General features: G+C 39.7%; 1 protein-coding gene across 1 annotated transcript in view; it reads right to left on the bottom strand.

The window, feature by feature from the left end:
* Positions 1-410: 410 nt before the first annotated feature.
* Positions 411-19810, bottom strand: part of LOC139626471 (neurturin) — a 30817-nt gene continuing 11417 nt past the window's right edge. The window contains exons 2-4 of the mRNA XM_071486783.1: positions 19135-19196; positions 16396-16570; positions 411-7498 (exon numbers count right to left, since the gene is read on the bottom strand). Of these exons, the coding sequence (XP_071342884.1) occupies positions 7089-7498; positions 16396-16570; positions 19135-19196 (647 nt within the window). The 3' untranslated portion in view covers positions 411-7088. The remainder of the gene's footprint in view (positions 7499-16395; positions 16571-19134; positions 19197-19810) is intronic.

Raw genomic sequence — 19810 nt, forward strand, 5'->3', positions numbered from 1 at the left:
AATGCTAATATAATCTATGCAGTATTCACTGTTCCTCCTATTCTCCTACCAAGCTAAATAAACAATGTAAAAAATCTATGACATTATCTACGAGATGCACTGTCTCACTGCTGAACACAGGGGCTGCTTTTCTTGGCTCATGAGAAGTTGACGTTTTGAAAATTATGGTTTTCATAGGAAAATTATAGTTTGCATTTGAAAGGTGTGTTGTAAACTCATTCCATAATCAATCGATTCATTTTACTTTTTCTAACTAAAATGACAAGTTAGTGGTTAATATATTTGAAAATATATTTTACATCATGTATTTCCACATCTGTTATACTTTGTCTCACAATTCATTTGTTTTCTGCTTCAACATTTACGGTTTCACATTGTGATAGAATAAACAGAAATACATACAGTGCATATATTTAGATAATGCTGTCTTTAATTGAAGGATGTATCAGCATGAATCTCACACATACTAATGCTCTACAACCCACAAAACACCAGCTCTAACTGGCTAGTAATGATCATACATGATGATTATACAGTCAGACTCCATCTGCTCCATTATGAAGATGCTTTAAGTTTGCTATGAGCCTGATGTCAAACGTGTGGGCAAAATAAAATGAGGGACAGCCCATGTTCAATATCAATACCTCATCCTGACTTCATATGCATTGTTCTATACAAACATGTACATATTCATGTTCTCTATGATATTGTATGATTTACATTATATTTTATTTTTTTCCCTTGGGTAAATAAAAACTGGCAACTGTATAATGTATCGATAATAAACATCCTCAGAGCAGGTTTAATGCAAATAAAGAATAAATAAAATAATTTAAACAATAAAAATTTTTATATACATTAAGGCATGATGCATAGCATCTAACAGAGAAGTAAGATTTTGACTTAAACAGTGATAGAAGGCCTTAGAAACTACTGTATTTACACCAGGTGAAAGCTCAGTAAAACAATATTTCATATTTCATTTACTGTTTTGTCATTGGAGCAACATGAGTTTAGTTCTTCAGAACAGTGACTTTATTAATGAATGAATCTCTCCCTTTCTCTCTGGATGATATACTTCTGATCTTAAAATTAAACCATTTAGAAATATGCTTGTGAATTTTCTTATCCACCGTCAGATGAGGAGACTGGTAACAATTTAATCTAATCATAGGGGGCTTCTCATTTACTCGCCTCACTTCATGTCTCCTCACTCCTTGCTCCTCCGGCATCATAAGGATGTTTCACTTCTCTTATTCAGTTTCTGTTATCTGTGGTAATTGTAGGACAGTTTAATAAGGAAGCATAAAATGACTTCATCATCATCATTTATTGCAGTTTTCCCTTTTTGTTGTTGGTTATTTTTTACCATTTCATCATGAATAACATTAATGCAGAGGAGGAACCTATTGTCTTTCAGCTATGAGGCTAAAAATCTCCTCTTAACTTCAGCTAAAACATAAACACTACTTAGTAAGACATTCTCATCATAACCTGGATTATTAGATAAGGAACTGACAAACAGAATGTCAATGAACGCAGACACAATTAATCAATAAATAGATAAAGCATTGTGTCTTAATGCCTAAATAAAAACAAATCAAAGAAATAAAGTGAAAATAAAATGTTCTGTGTTCCTGAGTTTACTGTCATAATTACATGAAAAAACTATTTAGACCTTTGTTTTTAATAACTCCATTAATTTTTTTGTGATTTTTCCATGCCACATTAAAATGAAATCACAGCACAGAAAATAAAGTGAAGATGTGTGTTGTCCAGCAGAGAGCAGAGCAGACCTGCCAATGTAGTTTCATAGCTCTCATGAGGAGATGCAGGGCAGCCTTTTTAAAAATAGATCCATGTCTCTCCAATCACAGCTCAGGGACAAAGTCGTAGTTGTCACTGCTGACAGTAGCAAACCTGAGACATTGCATATAACAGTGGTTATTGCATTACATGTTTTGTTGTTTGATTTGTTTTAATTTAGACATTTTAAATCTTCCACAGTCTGAACATTAACTTTACAAACTAAGGTTTGAACGATCTATTTACAGTATAAATACAACATTAATGAATGTGCAGATGCATGTCAAAGCATTATCTCAGGTAAAACATGCAGACATAGTAGAAACTGTACGGCCTTATCAATATTAGATCGTCATCAGAAACTGAAGTTGCTTCAGATGACTGTTCAGAGGTATGGACATGTCCTCTCTTTAAAAAACGTGTTTTCTCCTCTTGCATCTTTTTGTTGCATCTCTTCCATCTAACATTCAAGAGACAAAGGAAATTGAGAAGCACCCCTTGCCTGTGTTTGTCACATCCAAACAGTTAGCCTAGCTCTGTCGAAGGTGATCTTATACAGCAACAGGGTTTGGTTTAAATTTGTGAAGTGTTACCAAAACTCTTTGGTCAACAAAAAGTTGAGATAAGAACGTATTTCATGGCCTGATCAAAGCCAACGACTATTTTTGTTTAATTTGAAAGAATGATCAGACTCCTTTGTCTCATACAATAAGTATTCCAGTACATGATATTTAATAGTCCATTCTAAAGTTCTCCACTGTTTAGGATCCAAATCTGTTTCATTTGTCAGATGTGGCTGAGCCATATGTGGTCCACTCACATTTCTCAAAGTCTCATTAACATGCAGTTTGTAGGAGTGGAACATGAATCTCAACCTGTAATAAATGTATTTATACACAATGTTACAAAAATGACTGTAAAAATGTAGTGACTACATCTAACTGATCCATGGTCCCCATGATACTCCAGAACACCAGAGCCAGCATTTAATGCCAGTGTGTGTTCACTGAAACTAATAATGTAATATCTTCAGATACTATAATGACAGATGGAATCATCAGCATATAATGTAATGAAAATCATGAGAACAGAATATTGTGATGATTATTACATGATAGATTCAGTGGCTATTTATTCATGAAAAATGTAATAACACTTTACATTATATTATATTATGATAATAAACCAAAATATGTAAAATTAATGTGTTTCATGGTCACAGATTTGGTTGTCATTTCAACTGTGCACAAAGACAAACACCCACAAATGCGGGTCAGTGCATCTAAAACCATAGTAACATCCCACTGCAGAGGCTTGGGATGATGTCCTGTGTTTTTGCACTTGAAAAACATTTAATAAATTTTGCCTACTATTACAATATACTGTATGTTAATCTGTAAATTGAAAAATCCTACTGAAACCATGATATAAAAACATAATAGTAGTGCAAAAAGTTATTGAATTATGTGTCCAACACTAGCAGTTTGTTATATGATGATACATTAAGCATAGTTTACTTGTTATAATCATGAGCTCTTCCTAACGTTACTGGGATTACAATGCTCAGACTGTTTTGAAAGAATTGAGGTTTATCTGAATTCAAGAGTATCTTTTTTCTAGCAGCCTTCTTATCCCAATGTAAAATTTATAGCACATCATCTTACAGCCATTATCAGTCAGTCAGTGTGAAGTTTTGTTCGTGGTGATTTAGGAAACTCTGCAGTTGTTTACATGTGACTGTATTACATCCAATTTGCTCTACAACAGTGAAATACAAGCACTTGATATTATGTTTTAACTGATTTTCCACACGTGTGTTGTTTGAACTACAGGTTGTACTACAGTGGTATGATATCACACCTGCTCTGGAAATAGACCAAGTGGTGAAAAGCTGTCACTCAGATGGATGTTTGGCTTATGACTATGTTTGTGATGGCATCCTATTATAGGCTGTTGACAGAAATGTAAACAAGCTGTGCTGAAACAAATGGCATTTACAATTAGAACAGGTTGGCTAGAGGTGAGAATGTTATCATCTGATCTGCTTCTCTGAATTTTGAAGCTACTGGGGTCATGAAAAGCATTATACATCATCCACTAAAATAAATGTGTGTGTGTGTGTGTGTGTGTGTGTGTGTGTGTGTGTGTGTGTGTGTGTGTGTGTGTGTGCGTGTATGTGTGTGTGTGTGTGTGTGTGTGTGTGAGAGAGAGAGACTGGAGGACTGATAACAGTTGCTTCAATAACAACTTTTCCTGGAGCAGACATTATGTTACAGAGTTGAGCTGCTCTGTATCACATGGTGAATGCAAATTTTGGTCTTATAAAGACCATTGTATTTACAAAACAAAACTAATATATATGTCAGACATGCTGACAAGAACTTTTATCAAAATATTGTAGATATGTATATATATATATATATATTTCTACCAACTGGTTAAACTGAGTTCTGTTTTGACAGATTTTAGAAGCTTTGCAGTGGATTCAGAAGGACCTTGGCTCAGTCATGGAGGTTCAGTGAATAACTAGCTTTTGGCAAATAATGTTTAAGTATCAGAGGTGCAGTGGTATTTGTTTAAGTACTGGGGTGCACCTGTGACGGATGTGCATGCACACAGTTAAGTTGTGGCTTATTTGCATGACGACTGTTCCTACAGTGGCACGTTTACAGACATTAGTCAACTGTAACTGACCACAGGATCAGACGTGAGACTGACTTCATGCACGGTTTCATCATGTTGAGAAGATGACGCAGCAGTCAGACAAACATCTAGCTAAGCAGTATTAGATGATAGCGTGGATGCAGGTGAATGAACACAGGTAATCTGTGTTTTGAATGATTTAGTCGACGTATTTGTGTCGAGCAAACAAAGCTGCAGCTTAGAAACATCCATCCTGAGGAAAAGCTGCAGTGCAGACACAGGTCGAGCTAAGCTAGCAGGCTAGGCTATGGAAATGTAGCTAAGCTAGCTTTTATCTCCAGCAGAACAAATGTAACAGGCTGACTTTGTCAAGTCTCTATGTAAATGTTTTTCTTGTTTAATCATAGATAGGTAGAAAAAAGAATTTAATTGACAGCTACAACAGCAACTTTTAAGGTGGAATGTTTTCTTTAGTGTTACTCAATGCATAAGTTGATATTGTGAATCAAAACATCGTAAATGTCAATATGACAACTTTGACCATACTATTTGTTTTTATTGTGTCTCTTACGTGACATGATGTTTACTGATGATCAGATCTTTAAGGACAACTAACCTTATGATAAGTATAATAATCTATAATAATCTATAAAGCCAAGAAGCAAAGAGAAATGTTGAAGTGGTGTGGGTGTAAGTCGGCAATGTTCAAACTGAAAGTGAGTTGTCTGATTAGGCAGACTTCTCTTTTCACATGGGGACAATTGTCTCCTAATTTTTGGCTTTGTTAGCAAGCTAAGAAGTCAGCAGGCTAACAGCACAAAATGTCAATGTTAAAATGTTACTGCGCTCACGTGCAGACTTTTCTTGAATTGACTTGAATCACACTTCAAGCCATGAAACAGTCTTCTTCAACTTCAAATCTATTTCAATAGACATTTTCAACTTTTTTCATGTCACAGTTACACTGTATGTCAAGTGGGGCTGTGATGGGGTTGTTGCGTTGCAGTGTAACATAAAAAAGAAATTGTTTTCTTCCCAGCTGCAGCAACAGTTAAAATAAAAAGGACTAGAGTCATTATTATAAATATATAGTGTTATCATTTTAAAAGGACTTTCAATATTACTGATACTTGGACTTTAAGTTTTTCTGTATCGAGTTTGGCAAATACAATGTGTAAACATTAGCTTTGTCCCAATTCAGGAGCCACATCCTTCAGAGGCAGCATCAAAGAGGCGTGACTGGCTGTCCCATTTAGGGGGCTTTGTCAAATGCAACTTTTCTTTTCCTGGTCAGTGAAGGCTCGAACAGGTGGATCCTGTATGACCCAAATTATTCCAAGATTCTTTGCGTGGCCATAGTGAAAATGATATGGCAGCAAACGGCACTGACAGAGAGCCTGAGGATTACTTTTCAGTATTGAGTTCCGCTCAGTTCAACAGCTAACTGTACAACTGTTAAAACCAAGGGCTTTAAAACCTAAAAAGTTATTCATTTTCAAGGTTGCAAGGCAACAGGGGCTGTGCTGTGTGATGCAACATTAAGGATGGGCACAACTGGTGGCAAAAAGTGAAAACCCATTATAGACCAGACCGTCTCATTTTGGTTCGGTCTTTGTGTAATGAAGGGCCACACCTTTCTAAGCTGCGGCCTTCAAAGGAAGCAGCGTCCTTCAAAGGAAGGAGCCCTTGAATTGAGACACAGCCTCTGTATTGTGAGCACAAAGTAATTCGTACCTCAAATTAATGTTTGTAACAATTGATTATTTTTACTGTCAAATTAAATTGGTTCACAAAGTAATTTGTTTCATCAACTCCTCATTTTGTAACCATGGTCATAAACAATCTAATAGAGATGTCTACCTTTCATACAGTTTTATTTTGATCTGGAGATCTGAGATAAGTGGATAACCTTTGAATTTTGGTTTTTAGGCTTAACTTTGTCTCATCTTTGACATCCCTGGAAGTTAATTGCAGGATGATGAATAATAGTGTTTCCATTCTGTTGATTACTGTAAATGGGTAAAATTAGTAATTTGTGAACAAAATTAAGTAAGATGTTACCCTTCAAACCTGCTGAATAGTCACAATTTCCTACAGTTAGCCTCCTCTAATACAAGCTTTCACTTGATTACTAGTCAATGAATCAGCTGAATAACTGATCAGAAAACTGGTGACAGCTCCAAGTGAGCTCCTCGTCCAAAATAACATTTAAGTTATCAATTTACCATTGTGAATGTAATGAGTCACTCAGAACGTCTAAAACGTGGAAGCCTTCAATAGGCTGAATGAAGGACACAAAATATAAAATACGGAACTGAAAGTGTCCTCCTCTGATCTTACTGCTGGTGGCATTTAAACAAACCCTCCACTGCCCCAGGCTGCAGGCAGACATCCAGATACCCTGCTGGAGCCACCAGGCTCTATCTGAAGGTATCTGAACCTACATCAACTACAGCCAAGCTATTAGCAGAGGGAGGGCTCTGGCCACAGCACTGTGGATCCCACCTCAGGCCCACACTCAGACCACATGAACCAGGTTTGTGTTCCCCAAAGTGGACACCAGGACTCACAATATCCTGCTCTTTCACACAAGAAATTTTCTCTTTTTGTGTATTGCAGATAGACTCTCCTTTATGCAGTCAGCCCACACAGCTGCAGTTGGCGGCTGAGAGCCACTTAATTGTTTGCCAGGTAGTCTGTGTGTCCATAAAGGACACGGTCTCATAGCGAGTAGGCCGACAGCAGGGGTGACTGCTGACCTTTTTGCTGGAGATGCTCCCATTGTCCATCAGCGTCTTGAGGGCCAGGTCATAGTTCTTGCGGGAGCTGTGACATGTGCCAACACAGTACTTGAAGAGGACGATCTCATCCGAGTCATAGCCGAGACCGAGGTCCCGCACCCGCATCTCCTTCCTCTCCAAATGACAGTCGCGGCTGCTCTTGGTCTTCTTGTGCTTCCTTCTTGACGATCTTGGTGAATTTGGGTCACGAGCGAAGCGCTGCCATCTGCCCTGTTGGATTTCCTCTTCCTGCATCAGTGACCACTCTTCTGTGAGGAAAAGGAAACACACATGATTTAATTCATACAAATATCATCTGAACATTTCTGACTTCTGTGGTAGTCAAAGTTTTCATATGAACCTCAAAGCACTGTTGTTACCTTGTTAATGTGTGTGTGGCATTGCCCAAAACGTTGTGGTGGCTTAATTTGTAGCTTTTTTGTTGTAACTTACAGAGCAGCTGCAGCCTCTAATGTTTGAGGGTATTTTATACTAAGTCAACTACATTTTTATTCATATAGAACCAAAACCCATTAGAAGCAGGAGTACACAGCACTCACCAGTGCTTATGACATAGTAATATTCAATGACAGAGCCACTGGATGGTCCAGTCTTAAGTCTGGCCACCCCACATAGGACTGTGCTGTGGGCTGATGGGAGATCAAACACACTATGTTGCTGAGTTTTGCTGATGTGGGATAAAAGTGAAGTCCCTCCTGGCAGTATAGTTAGGAGAAAGATGTTTTATTGACAGTGGGTTTAACCCTTTAATGAACAGATCTATTTGAGTGAAGGACAGATTCAAGCATGTAAGGTATAAAATAACTCTTGAATTTTCATATGACTGGGATACCTGCGCTCATTGAAATCTATCCTGCTGCTGCTGCACACACAGTGCAATATTTCCTATGAAACAGTCTCACTGTGTCTGTTTCCTCTCCCCTTCATCATTAAACTGATACACCTACAGAAAGTACCCAGAGTATGATGCCTTGTTGTGTAGGAATAATTTCTTCCCCCAGACAATTGTCATTATTTTGGTGACAAATAGCCACAGTCAGAGACACAGCTTGTGAACAGGCAAGGCAGGCATCTGCTTGGGGCCCCAGCCTGTTAGCGGGCCCCTGAGGGCTAACAAACTTTACTCCACAGCAGGTCCCAAATGCAGGTTTTCCCCCTTAAAAAAACCAATGGACTATTTGCAATGACACATCAGTAGGAAACCTCCCTAAAGGGGCAGTGTTAGCAACTACTACATCAGAATTTCTCCACTGAGGAGATCAGGTCGGTCCAAAAAGTCAACTGATATTTCACCAGCTGCTTTTATGCTATGCTTTTATGTCTGTTTTCAGACTTTAGGAAATCTAGTCCATGACGGGAGGCTCACCCAAGGCTATGTTGTGTGTGTGTGAGTGAATGCCTGTTTTTGTGTCTCTGTATATTGTACATTATGCTCTCTTTGCTTCCCAATCACACCAATTCCCCACTAAAGGCTTCCTGTTAGGTTTACTTGTTCTTCAATCTAATTATTAATGTAACATCAATTTGATCTGTGACTCAGTGTGGTCCATGCACAATAAAAGCAACAACAGAGGGCAACAAATGACCACAGATGCCCTCTGCTGCTCCCTCTTGCTGACAAATCATTATTATTCTAACACACAGTTAGCACTGTTGCCTCACAGCAAGAAGGTTCTGGGATCGAACCCCAGGCCTGGGGCCTTTCTGTGTGAGTTTGCATGTTCTCCCTGCGTGGGTTCCCCCCCAGATACCCCTGCTTCCTCCCACAGTCCAAAGACATGCATGATAGGTTAACTGGAGACTTAATTGTTTGTCTCTATATGTCAGCAATAGAATGGAATCCTCGCCCAGTGTCAGCTGGGATTGGCTCCAGCCCCTTACCCTGTGTGGATAAGCAGTATAGATAATGGATGGACGATCAAACACTATCACAAGTCACTCAAATACCCACAAACAACAACCCATCAGTTAATACCAGAGTGCTTATTTACTTAACTTTAACCAGTACATTTGAAAGGGGAATAAAATAACACCCAAGTGCATACTTGATCTTGACGACAGACGTTGCTACAGGTAAGGTGGGGTAGGCCAGAGTGTTAGTGCAGCCACGTTATTAGTTCTGCAACAAAGGAGATCAGTGGTCAGTTGCTGTGGTCTGCCCTCGCTCTTTACTGACTTGGTGACTAGAGTTAAAATTTAGTGGCTGTGAAAACCACAGGGCAGAAATCAAAAAGTGGAGTTCCATGAGTAAATAGAACATCGCCTTTTCCAGTGTTTTTACTCTTAACAAAACAGCCTTATAATCATATTCAGTAAAAAAAACAACAATGTAAACAGCTGCGTCATGAAAGTTTTTATGCCACTGTTTTCACAGTACATGATTGTAAAGTGATTTACAATCAGTCATTTGGCTGCTTTGGCTGTCCAGAGGAAAGAGCAGCATGCATGCATAAACTGCAATATAACACATTTGTGGTTATTTCTCTCTTCCCTCCTCTTGTCTGAAAACCTTGCTGCTGCACAGTGCTGCTGTTGCACTGTGCACTCTCAGTGTCCTCTTTTAGTGCAGCCACTTCACTCACTCAGACATATGTTGACATCTACTCAACTCAACACACAAACTCCTGGTGTATGTAAACATACATGCCAGCTGTGCCATGGTTAGTTAATCTCCCTCATCTAGCAGCATCCTGGTCCAACTGCATAATGACAAGTTGTATCAGAGGACGAGGATGAAGCTGAGTTAATATTCTGCATGACAGGCAACAACCATAGGCACTGACCTGTGGTTGTTGGTGTCAGTGATTATATTAATAGTGCAAAAATCATAAACAGATTCTATATGTATCCTGTAGCGCCTAACTGGCTGGGTCAGGAGAAATTACTAAAAATGAAAATGAAATATATGAAACAAAAATGACAGTCTTAACTTTAGAGAGTCATTCTATTTCTAAAATTGGAAAATCAGAGACAGTCCTGAGGACTCTCGAGTCACTGAGACATGCTCACTCAGTGCTGCAGGTAATGTTGTGAGAAATAAACAACCATAATGAACTTTTAAAGCATATTTTTATTGCAGGTGAGAAACACAACCCTTTACGTGGTGAAGGGTTTGTGTGTCCCAGTGATCCTGGGAGCTGTGTTGTTGAGAACAGCCCCTGCTATGGTCAAGGCGAACTGGTCCTAGGAGAGGGACCAGTATAAGAGCGAGTCACACAACCCTGATGAATGGTTCTTTTCAGGAATGCGTCACCTAGCCCATACCAGGGAGACCAGGGCCCCATCGCCAGTGAGCGTCTGGTGGACGGCCCTTGACCCATGGATCCATGTTGGCCACAACCCAAAAAAAATGACATGAGGTCACCAGCTGGGGTGCAATGCCAGCTGGGTAACAGGCAAGGATGGAGACCTAGGCATGCCATCCCCGTATATCACAGACCAGCCCTAGGGACATGGAATCTCACCCCTCTGATGGGGAAGGAGCTGGAGTTGGTATTGGAGGTGGAGCAGGGCCGACTACATATGGTTAGACTCACCACCACAGCATAGCACTGGCTCTGGAGCCAAACTCCTGGAGAGGGGCTGGACTTTCTCCCTTTCTGGAGTTGGGTGGGTGTTGGGTGGGTGTGTGATGATGACCCTGTCGTTCTCTTCCCAGAGAACGACAGGGTCATCATCAGATCTGTGGCCATGTGTCTTGGACACGATGATAAACAGAGGAGCAGAGCTGTCAACTTATCACTTCCTGATGGTGAGTTGGATCAGATGGTGGAGGAGGCTGCCAGACAGACCTGGTAAACCCAAACATGTAGTGAGGGTGGCCTGGGACGGACTGGCTGAGGCCCTTGTCAGTGAGGTCTTTAACTCCCATCTCTGGAAGAATTTCTTATGAATCCTGAGGGAGGTTGGAGACAAGGACATGGAATTTGAGCGGAATATGTTCAGAGCCTCCATTGTGGAGGTGGCTATTTAGAGTTGTGGTCAGAAGATTGTAGGTGCCTGTTGTGGCAACTACCTGAGAACCCGCTGGTGGACAGCAGAGAGGGAGGCCGTCAAGCTGAAGAAAGCTTTTGGGGCCCAGGAGTCTCCTGAAACAGCAGATGGGCAATAGAAGGCCAGAGAGTGAGCTGGAGACTGGGACAGTATGCTTCACTAGTCATGCATTTGACTGCGATGCAGCAACACAGTGGACCCTGATGCCACCAGTTGATCCAGTGGTTCACACTGGAACCAATTCAATTCAATTCAATTCAATTTTATTTGTATAGCACCAAATCATAATATATATTATCTCGAGGCACTTTACAGGGTCAGGTCAAGACCTTACTTTGTTACAGAGAAAAACCCAACAGTTCCCACAAAGAGCAGCACTTGGCAACAGGGGGGAGGAAAAGCTCCCTTTTAACAGGAAGAAACCTCCAACAGAACCGGGCTCAGGGTGGGCGGCCGTCTGCCTCGACCGGTTGGGTTTAGGAGGAGAAAAAAAAGGGGGGTGGGGGGAGGAGAGAGGAGAGAAGAGAGACAGAGAGTCCAGGAACAGCTGTGTAGGTAATGGTGTTATCAATAATAAAGACAGATAACAGTGGTTAATAGTAAAGATGAGTAGTGGTGGATCTGGATCCTGCTGCTCCCGAGGCAGAGAGACCTGCAGAATGAGGACAGAGAGAGGGAGAGAGAGGAGAAGCACAAACTACGGGAGAGAAAAAATACAAAGTTAATGGCATAAAGTAGTTGAGGCTAAAGGCTCCAGTGTTAAGCTCCGCACAAAAATTAACTAGGAATCAGAATTTGAATGTTGAATGTTCAGCGCTGACTGACCATCATCATTAGTTTTACCAAGTTGCAGTAGTATGCTACAATCTGTTGCCCATCAAAGGCTACAAGCCTTTCTTCTGACTGGCTCTGACCTACTGTTAGAGCTCCAGAGAGAAGCCTGAGAGAGGAGATGTAAAACTACACTGAGATGGTTTTTGGTTCTTAAAACCACAAATATATCTTCTGATGGAGATCAACACTTTAAAAGTGTAAAATATGGGAGCTTTAAAAACAATTTCCAGTTTCATTCAATTCCATTACCATTTAACTTAATGTTTAATTAGATTTTTAATCTACTCTATTCTACTTCATTTTCACAGACATTTACTGGCAAATCAGAGTCACCTTCCAACCAACTGCTGTAGACAGGAGTGTGTGAATTAAAAAGGAATGACAGTTGTTTTCAGGAACTCTGTGAACAGCTCTGAGGAGGAAAATGGACTCCCAATGGTAAAATAATCACTTTACAGACCCAGATGTCTGCTCTGGCCTTTAGAGGCTAGAAGGTGAAATACTTCTCACACTTCAGTTTATGTTCTGGATTAGGATGGAGTTTAATGAACAAGCACGGGAGAGCATGTGTGATTAAATTGAAAGCAGATATAGGTGTTGAAACTGGGAGCGAAATTCCTCTGGTTATCAGCTGAATGGTGCGAAACGCACTGCCACTGTGTGGCATCATTATCAGCAGGGGAGGAGAGCTGCGGGCTGAACTCCAACAGGAGCTACAGTTGCTTTCTTAGTTGCCAGGAATATTTCAGACTAGAGTTACCCACTCTGCGCTGGCTCATGTCTTTACTTCCTGACCTGCCTTGCGCTGTCTCTAAATGCCTCCACATAGTATTTCCCCATAGGATGGTTACTGCCACTGTAGACTGCAGCAAAGGTGCATGTCAGTTCATGCCTTGATGTTGCCTTGATGATGAAAAGAAAACTTGTGATCATGTGAGAAAAAGATGAGAAAAATGCATAGAAATATTCCCCAGGCAAAGAACACAGAGCTCAGCTACATATTTAGCCATGTTAAAACATGCCACATGGCTTTGCATTATTTCATGTAATTATACAACTATTCCATGTTACAGCTGAATTGGGCAATGTTTAGGCAATCATGTCTAACTGTACTACACCTTGTTTGTAGTGAGAGAGAGCAGCGTGATGCTTTATGTTTCAGTATAACATGTATGATCAGAACTTGCCTGACACCACCACAAAAATAAAGTCAGTAACACCATCGATTGATCAGTGATTGGGGGACAAGATCCTCCACCATGAACATGATTTAAAAAAAAACCTTAACATTTCTATGATATAACTAATAGATCATAGGACTGTACTCTACTTTCACAGAAGGTGAAGGTAAATATAGTTTGTTTCTCCCGGCAGTGAACATCCTTTCTTCATATTGATGTTAGAATCATTATTATAAAATCTGGTCCAGTGTTACTTCCTTTTGCGATTCAAAAAGGAAGAGTATCATTATTGTCTATTTTCTCTACTTACTAATTTTCTGTGGAGTAGCTTCTGTGATCATTGTTTCTTTCTTGGATAATTTGTGTGATACAGGTCTTATAAGATTCAGATTTTTTTTTCCATATTATTGGAATTATCATTTCTATTTTTGTTGTAGTATTGGCATATTTTATCCTTTAGACAGTATCAGACTGCTCTGGATAGATGTTGTCTATAAATGAAAATGCAGGTAAATATGAGTATAACTAAGTTGCATATGCTTACAGGCATTTAAGAGTGAAAACCTTGCTCATGGCTCAAAAATGCAGGAACAGATGTTTTATACTAAAACATTTTTTAGCTTGGTATGTACTGAGTCTGCAGAGTGGTATGTAGTTCTTTCTGTAAACACAGCTCCCCTCAATTTAAATCTAGAAAAACTCTCTGATTCACCTGTCTCCTCCAGAAGTGATTAGCCCCAGAGGGACTCTAGATGGCAACGTTTCTGACGAGACACGTTCGAGTCCCTTCATAAACAACACCACTATGACTCTAGTTATGAACTTCTTTTGGTGGCCCAAAATGTCTTCCTCCATTGTCTGTATCATATGTCACCATTAAAATGAATACTCACATGTTCTGTGCCACTGAGCATGTAGAGTACACTGGATAGCAGGGTTCGAGTTACAGGGAGACTAGAGGGGGGGTCTGACTGCCCGGATTAAAGGCTTGGATACACATTGCTTACTTGTCTTCTGAGTTTAAGTATCTACGGATGAAGGCTAATATTAGTTAGTTTCTACCGTAAGCATTATTTTTCAGTTTAGCTCATTTCCAATGTTGGCTTGTTATCTCATTACCAATATAAAATGTAGATATGGTCTAATGTCAGTAAATACTGGTGCTAAGTCTTGAGACAGTGTAGGATTTTAGAGTTTATAGTTTATTATTTCATGTAAATATCCATTAGTGTGTCTGTGGTTGTTTATCTTTTTGACATTAGCTTTTATATTTTTATCATCTTTCTTTTCACTCAGTAATTGAGGCAATTTACCTGTTGGGTTTGAATGTGATTCAAATCCTTGCATGCTGAAGGCTCAGTGGTGGAGAGTAATTTCATACATTTACTGTAAGTACTGTACTTAAGTACAATTTTGAGGTACCTCTACTTTACTTGGCTATTACTTGAGTATTTCCATTTTATTTTCTTTATACTGCCACTCCACCACATTTCAGAGGGAAATATTATATTTTCTACTCCACTACATTTATCTGACAGTGTCAGTTAAACAAACAAGGTACTGCAAGGACTGTAACACTTCAGTTCACTGAAGTTCATGCCTGCACTGTACTGGGTTCCTGTTTGCCCTGGAGAAAAGTCGACCCCCCGATTTTCATTGCATAATTCACACTGTGAATCAACACTGCAACATGCCGCTTACACAGGTTACAGCTAATTTACTTTGATTTATTTTCAGTTTTTTTAACATGTTAACAAGAAGAGATTATTGATGATAGAAACTGCCTGATCAGGCTGACTGATAGAGTACACACCTTTAAACAGATTCAGTAGTAATCCAGTCAGTGTGGAGTGCCAGGGGCAGGCTTTCTTCAACACTTCTTTTATTGATTTTTTTTCCCTTTTTTAGTTTATTAGTGCAGGTATTATTAGAAAATACCATCCATCATAAAAGAGTCTGAAGTCTGCTTTGGCTACACACCATAAACATATATAATCCACAGTCATTCATCTTATTTCTCTGCTGGCTATGATGAACAGGACTATGATGCATGACAGAAATCTGCACACTGGATTGATTATTTTTACCCTGTTGTACACAGGGGCCCATGCTGTATTGACCAAGGCCATACTCAGTGTTGAAAACTACCAGGCAAAATTCCAGAGGCTATATTAGTCATCCAGGAGTGACATGCTGCTATTTTATGGCCTCCACCTCAGATTTATGAAGCTTTGTTTTCAGTATCTTAGCTGCACAGAAACTGTCTGAGTAATGTTACAATGAATGATGAAAATGAAGAGTGCCCCCGCCAAGCTTATAAAAGCCCAGCAGTGTGTGCCTGCAGGAAGCCAGTGTAACACGACCCCAACCACCAACCCGACACAGAGGTGGATGAAAATATTTTATCTGTTCACACGCTGTTATTTATATGAGGATATCTAACACTATTGGTTTTATTTTATATATTTATGTATTTGATGTGTCTGTCATCAGAAAGACATCTAACTTTAAACCACAGATCTGTGAACCCAGAGAAAATGACACACTGATGGTGTATTAGGATCATTTTAGTTTGGAGTTAAAGTTTCTTTTCAATTTCTGCACATCTGTAGCACTTCCTTTTTCATTGCATTGTATCAGTGTGTGTAGGTTTGTCATCTTCAGCACTGATCTCCTGCCTTTCCACACTAACACTGGGTAGCTCCTCAGTTCTTCATGTCCTGGACCCACAGATGTTGAAACTTTCCTCTGAGACTCTGCTCCATGTTGACATGACTGCATCACATTCATGCTGCAGGTCTCCTGTTCTGCCACATCACAAAGAGGTTCTACTGGATCCAGGTCTGGAGACTGAACTGAACTTACTGTTTCATGTTGATGAAACCAGTTTGAGACGACTTTAGCTTTCCAGCTGTCAAGCACTGCTGAGCCCGTCTTGTCTGCAGCCTCAGATTTCTGGTCTTGGCTGACAGACGTGATTCACTGCATGTTGCTCTTTTAATTTATTGTTGAGTACATTTAATCATAAATTCATGCTAAAAAATATCCCTGATAAAATAAAATAAATGATAAAATAATAATAATAATAAATAAATACTGGATACCTTGTTGATGAAATAAGAAAGTGAATTACTCACCAGAGGCATCAGGCCAGGGTGTGAGGACGCCACTGTCCTGTTCCAGATCCTCTGCAGGAGACCAGGACAGCTGCTGTAGGACATGCTGGATGTCTGACCGAGCCTCTTTATTGTTGTCCTCAGAAAACACATCTTCCACCAGTGTGAGCAATGAGGCCACAACCCACAACATTACCTGAAAAATATCAAGGAGCACAGTTACTTTGGTCTGCAAAATTCCCTGACTGTCCTGCACTTCATCTTAAAAATCATCAAGCAGCAGAGTTAGCAATTACACCTCACATTAACGTGTCTTTATCCAGATAACAGACACATATCATTTTCATAGCAGGTGTAAATGGGGTGAAAGACACATACAGGTTATAGGTATGGTTAGGTTCCCAACTGTGAAGGGGCAAAAACACTGATTCATTACTGCAGAAACCCTGATTACTTTTGGCCAGAATTATGTCAAGCATAGTGTCGCCCAGTGCTGTTTATGTGACATCAAATCTGGATTCAGCTGGAGCAGGAGGAAGATCCTCGGCCGCCATGTGAGATACGTAGTGATGTTCTTAGCAATGAATCATGAAACCATTATATCTCTTACAACCAAACAGAAAGAGAAACCTATCCATCAATTTCCCCTTGAAGAAGAAGTAAAACTTCTTTAAAACTATTTTTGTCTTCTGATGACATGACATGTGGGTCCAAAAACTAGAACTGAGCTTAACACTAATCCTCCAGGGTCAGACGTCCCATATTGTTTGTCCACACTGAGCAGGGCTGAAAAGGATGAAATAATAAAAGCTTAATCAAACCAATCAGGAGCAGATAAATTTGTTGAAAATTACAGATTTTTTGGGAGTTTGCTGTTTGAGTTGCTATAACTTTTTCAGCAGTAAATGAAATATCTTCATGAACAAATAGAGCAGTTCCTCTGTTTTTTTTTAAATTCATCGACATCTGCATTGTTGCTGAGATGCTTCACCTACATTCAACTGAGAGACATCAGCTATTCCTCTGTTCTTTTTTACTGGGCGATGCAGGCCCTTCACCTTCCAGTAGATCAGAACCTTTCTATCCCTAACCCCATTCATAAGTGAGTACAGTGAAACCATCTGTGTCAGTTAAATGCAGGGAAAGAGAGAGACTGATGCAGGTGAGTGTAGCTGGAGATTTGATGAAGTGAATAACTTTAAAACATGAGAAGATGGAGAGGAGGACAAAACACAGACAAGAGGATACTCCCACCTTCACTGCACTTACAGAAATGTGATATATGACTTATGTCCCTTTATCAAGAGTGATGTTGCCACATATGTCACTTATATTATTATCACATCCAGTATTTACAGTACATCCTTTGGACATATGAAGATAAATGTGTATAACATACTTCAAATACCCATAGTAAAAGTTGCATATGTACATATATTATAAAATATCTATATGATGAATTTTTACATGGTAAAACATGTTACAAGCATATATATTAATGGTATTTTTAATTTATATATAAGTTTATTAAAACAAAATACATATAAAAATACATGTTTATATGTTTTTCTCATTCAGTTCTCGTTAATTTTAAACATGTCTCCTCACAATCTAATAAAGTGTCTCAGACTTTTGGACCCTACTGTGTATAATATCAACATACAATGACAGGCTTTGGGATGGGTATATATTTATGTAACATATGTCTGCAATATAACCATACACACATACATATTTGTGTGGGCTAAGCATATATGTCAATATATGAAATTATTCCAAATTCCAATAGGTTTCATACATAGTTTTTACATATGTGTTTTTATTTTATATATACATATATTTCATGTGTAGAAATTCAATATATGTGCAGATATTATATTTGCATGTGGGATCTTAGCCCAGGTGTTACAGGATCATTTAAAGTGATAGTTCAGATTATATTTGAGATATTTCAGTCTGGACCAAAGTGGTGACTGATTGATGACAGACTTAGAGCCAAGCCACTCTGACTTTATTTTCAGTATTTGCATTTATTGTAGCGGTATACAGTGTTCCTAACATTGTGGAAACTGAAAGCTGATCCGTCCGGTTCCATCAGATCTTTGACATGGACATTATGTCTGGCTTCCCTGTGTCTGGCTCTGAGTCTGCCGAAGCCCTCTCTCCACGGCCTTCTGGCATACCTGCAGCCAACACCTGCACCTCTTTAATTACTTAATTGACACATGACACCTTCCCACAGTGCAGGTAAGGTTAATATTTTAACATCACTTATGAAATGAGTTTCTCTGCAGTGTCTGGGAGGAACTTAAGGCCCAGATCAGATGGGCAATGTAGTGGAAACTGACTGAGGGTGAAACTTATACTCCAACAGTCTGCCAACAAATCCTACTGGCCTACTTTTCCTCCTGGTTCTCAGACATTCTTTCATTTATGAGCATGAAGGTAAAAGTGTCAGTGGGCTGCAGGTGAGGAGCTTGTTGGTTCATCTACAAGAAGGTGGAGCAGCACGTCAGCAAAGCAGCAGCTGCTGTATCTCTCTCTGTGTCTGCACTGGATGTGCTCAGGCTAGTCACACATGTAAGGTGGAAGAAAACTGAAAACTGTGGCTGAAGTGCCTCCTCTGATTGATACATCACTTTCTGACAGCCCAGTGGTCGGGCGGTTGCCTGGGGTGTAGTAGTGGGAGGAACAGTGGGAATGAGTCAAACACACACACTGCTCAGCTGTGAAACACACCCTGAACCTGAACATACTCACCTTCCAGTTCTTCAGGTGATGCTGGGTGGTTGACGCCTCCGGCCTCCACCAGGTTTTTCCATCTGTAAAAAGAAAATGATGATAACAATTATAAAGACCAGAACTCTCCAATCTTTTTAATCCTGCTTCCACAAGTCGGCAAGAAGGTTCATTTGCTTTTGTTAAATCTTGATTGGTAAAATCAAGAGTCTTACTGATGAATGATCCTCAGTTTAGCACGGTGCCATCAGGCCAAATTCAGGTCACTCAGACAGGATGACACACTTCAGTCCAACAGCATTTCAGAAAACATTCTGGTCATTATAAAGTAAAGTGTCTACATTCAGAGGGAATGTTATGTTGGAAATTTACTTTTCCAGAGAGATCAAAGACAGATCCAGGCACAAGAGTTTATATGATAATTCTGATTAATGCCATATTTCCCCTCAGTTTTATCATGACCCATCTGAATAATAAAGGGAAGTAAATGCTACTATGAAAACTTCACTTTCTCTTCACATCTTAGATGAGAAAACTCCTGCAACTCCTGCCTCCTCCAACCAAAGCCTGTGCAGGAAGTAGCCATTAGAAGATGGTGAACTGTGGCCATAAATGGATGAACATGGTCAGCAACAACACTCAGACAGACTGAGACATTCAGATCAGGACTGACGGTATTAAGGCCCAAAGTGAGTCA

The sequence above is a fragment of the Trachinotus anak genome, unplaced genomic scaffold, assembly GCF_046630095.1.
Source record: "Trachinotus anak isolate AG129_WGS33_773 ecotype Australia unplaced genomic scaffold, CSIRO_AGI_Tana_v1 ptg000010l, whole genome shotgun sequence".
NCBI lineage: Eukaryota > Metazoa > Chordata > Actinopteri > Carangiformes > Carangidae > Trachinotus > Trachinotus anak.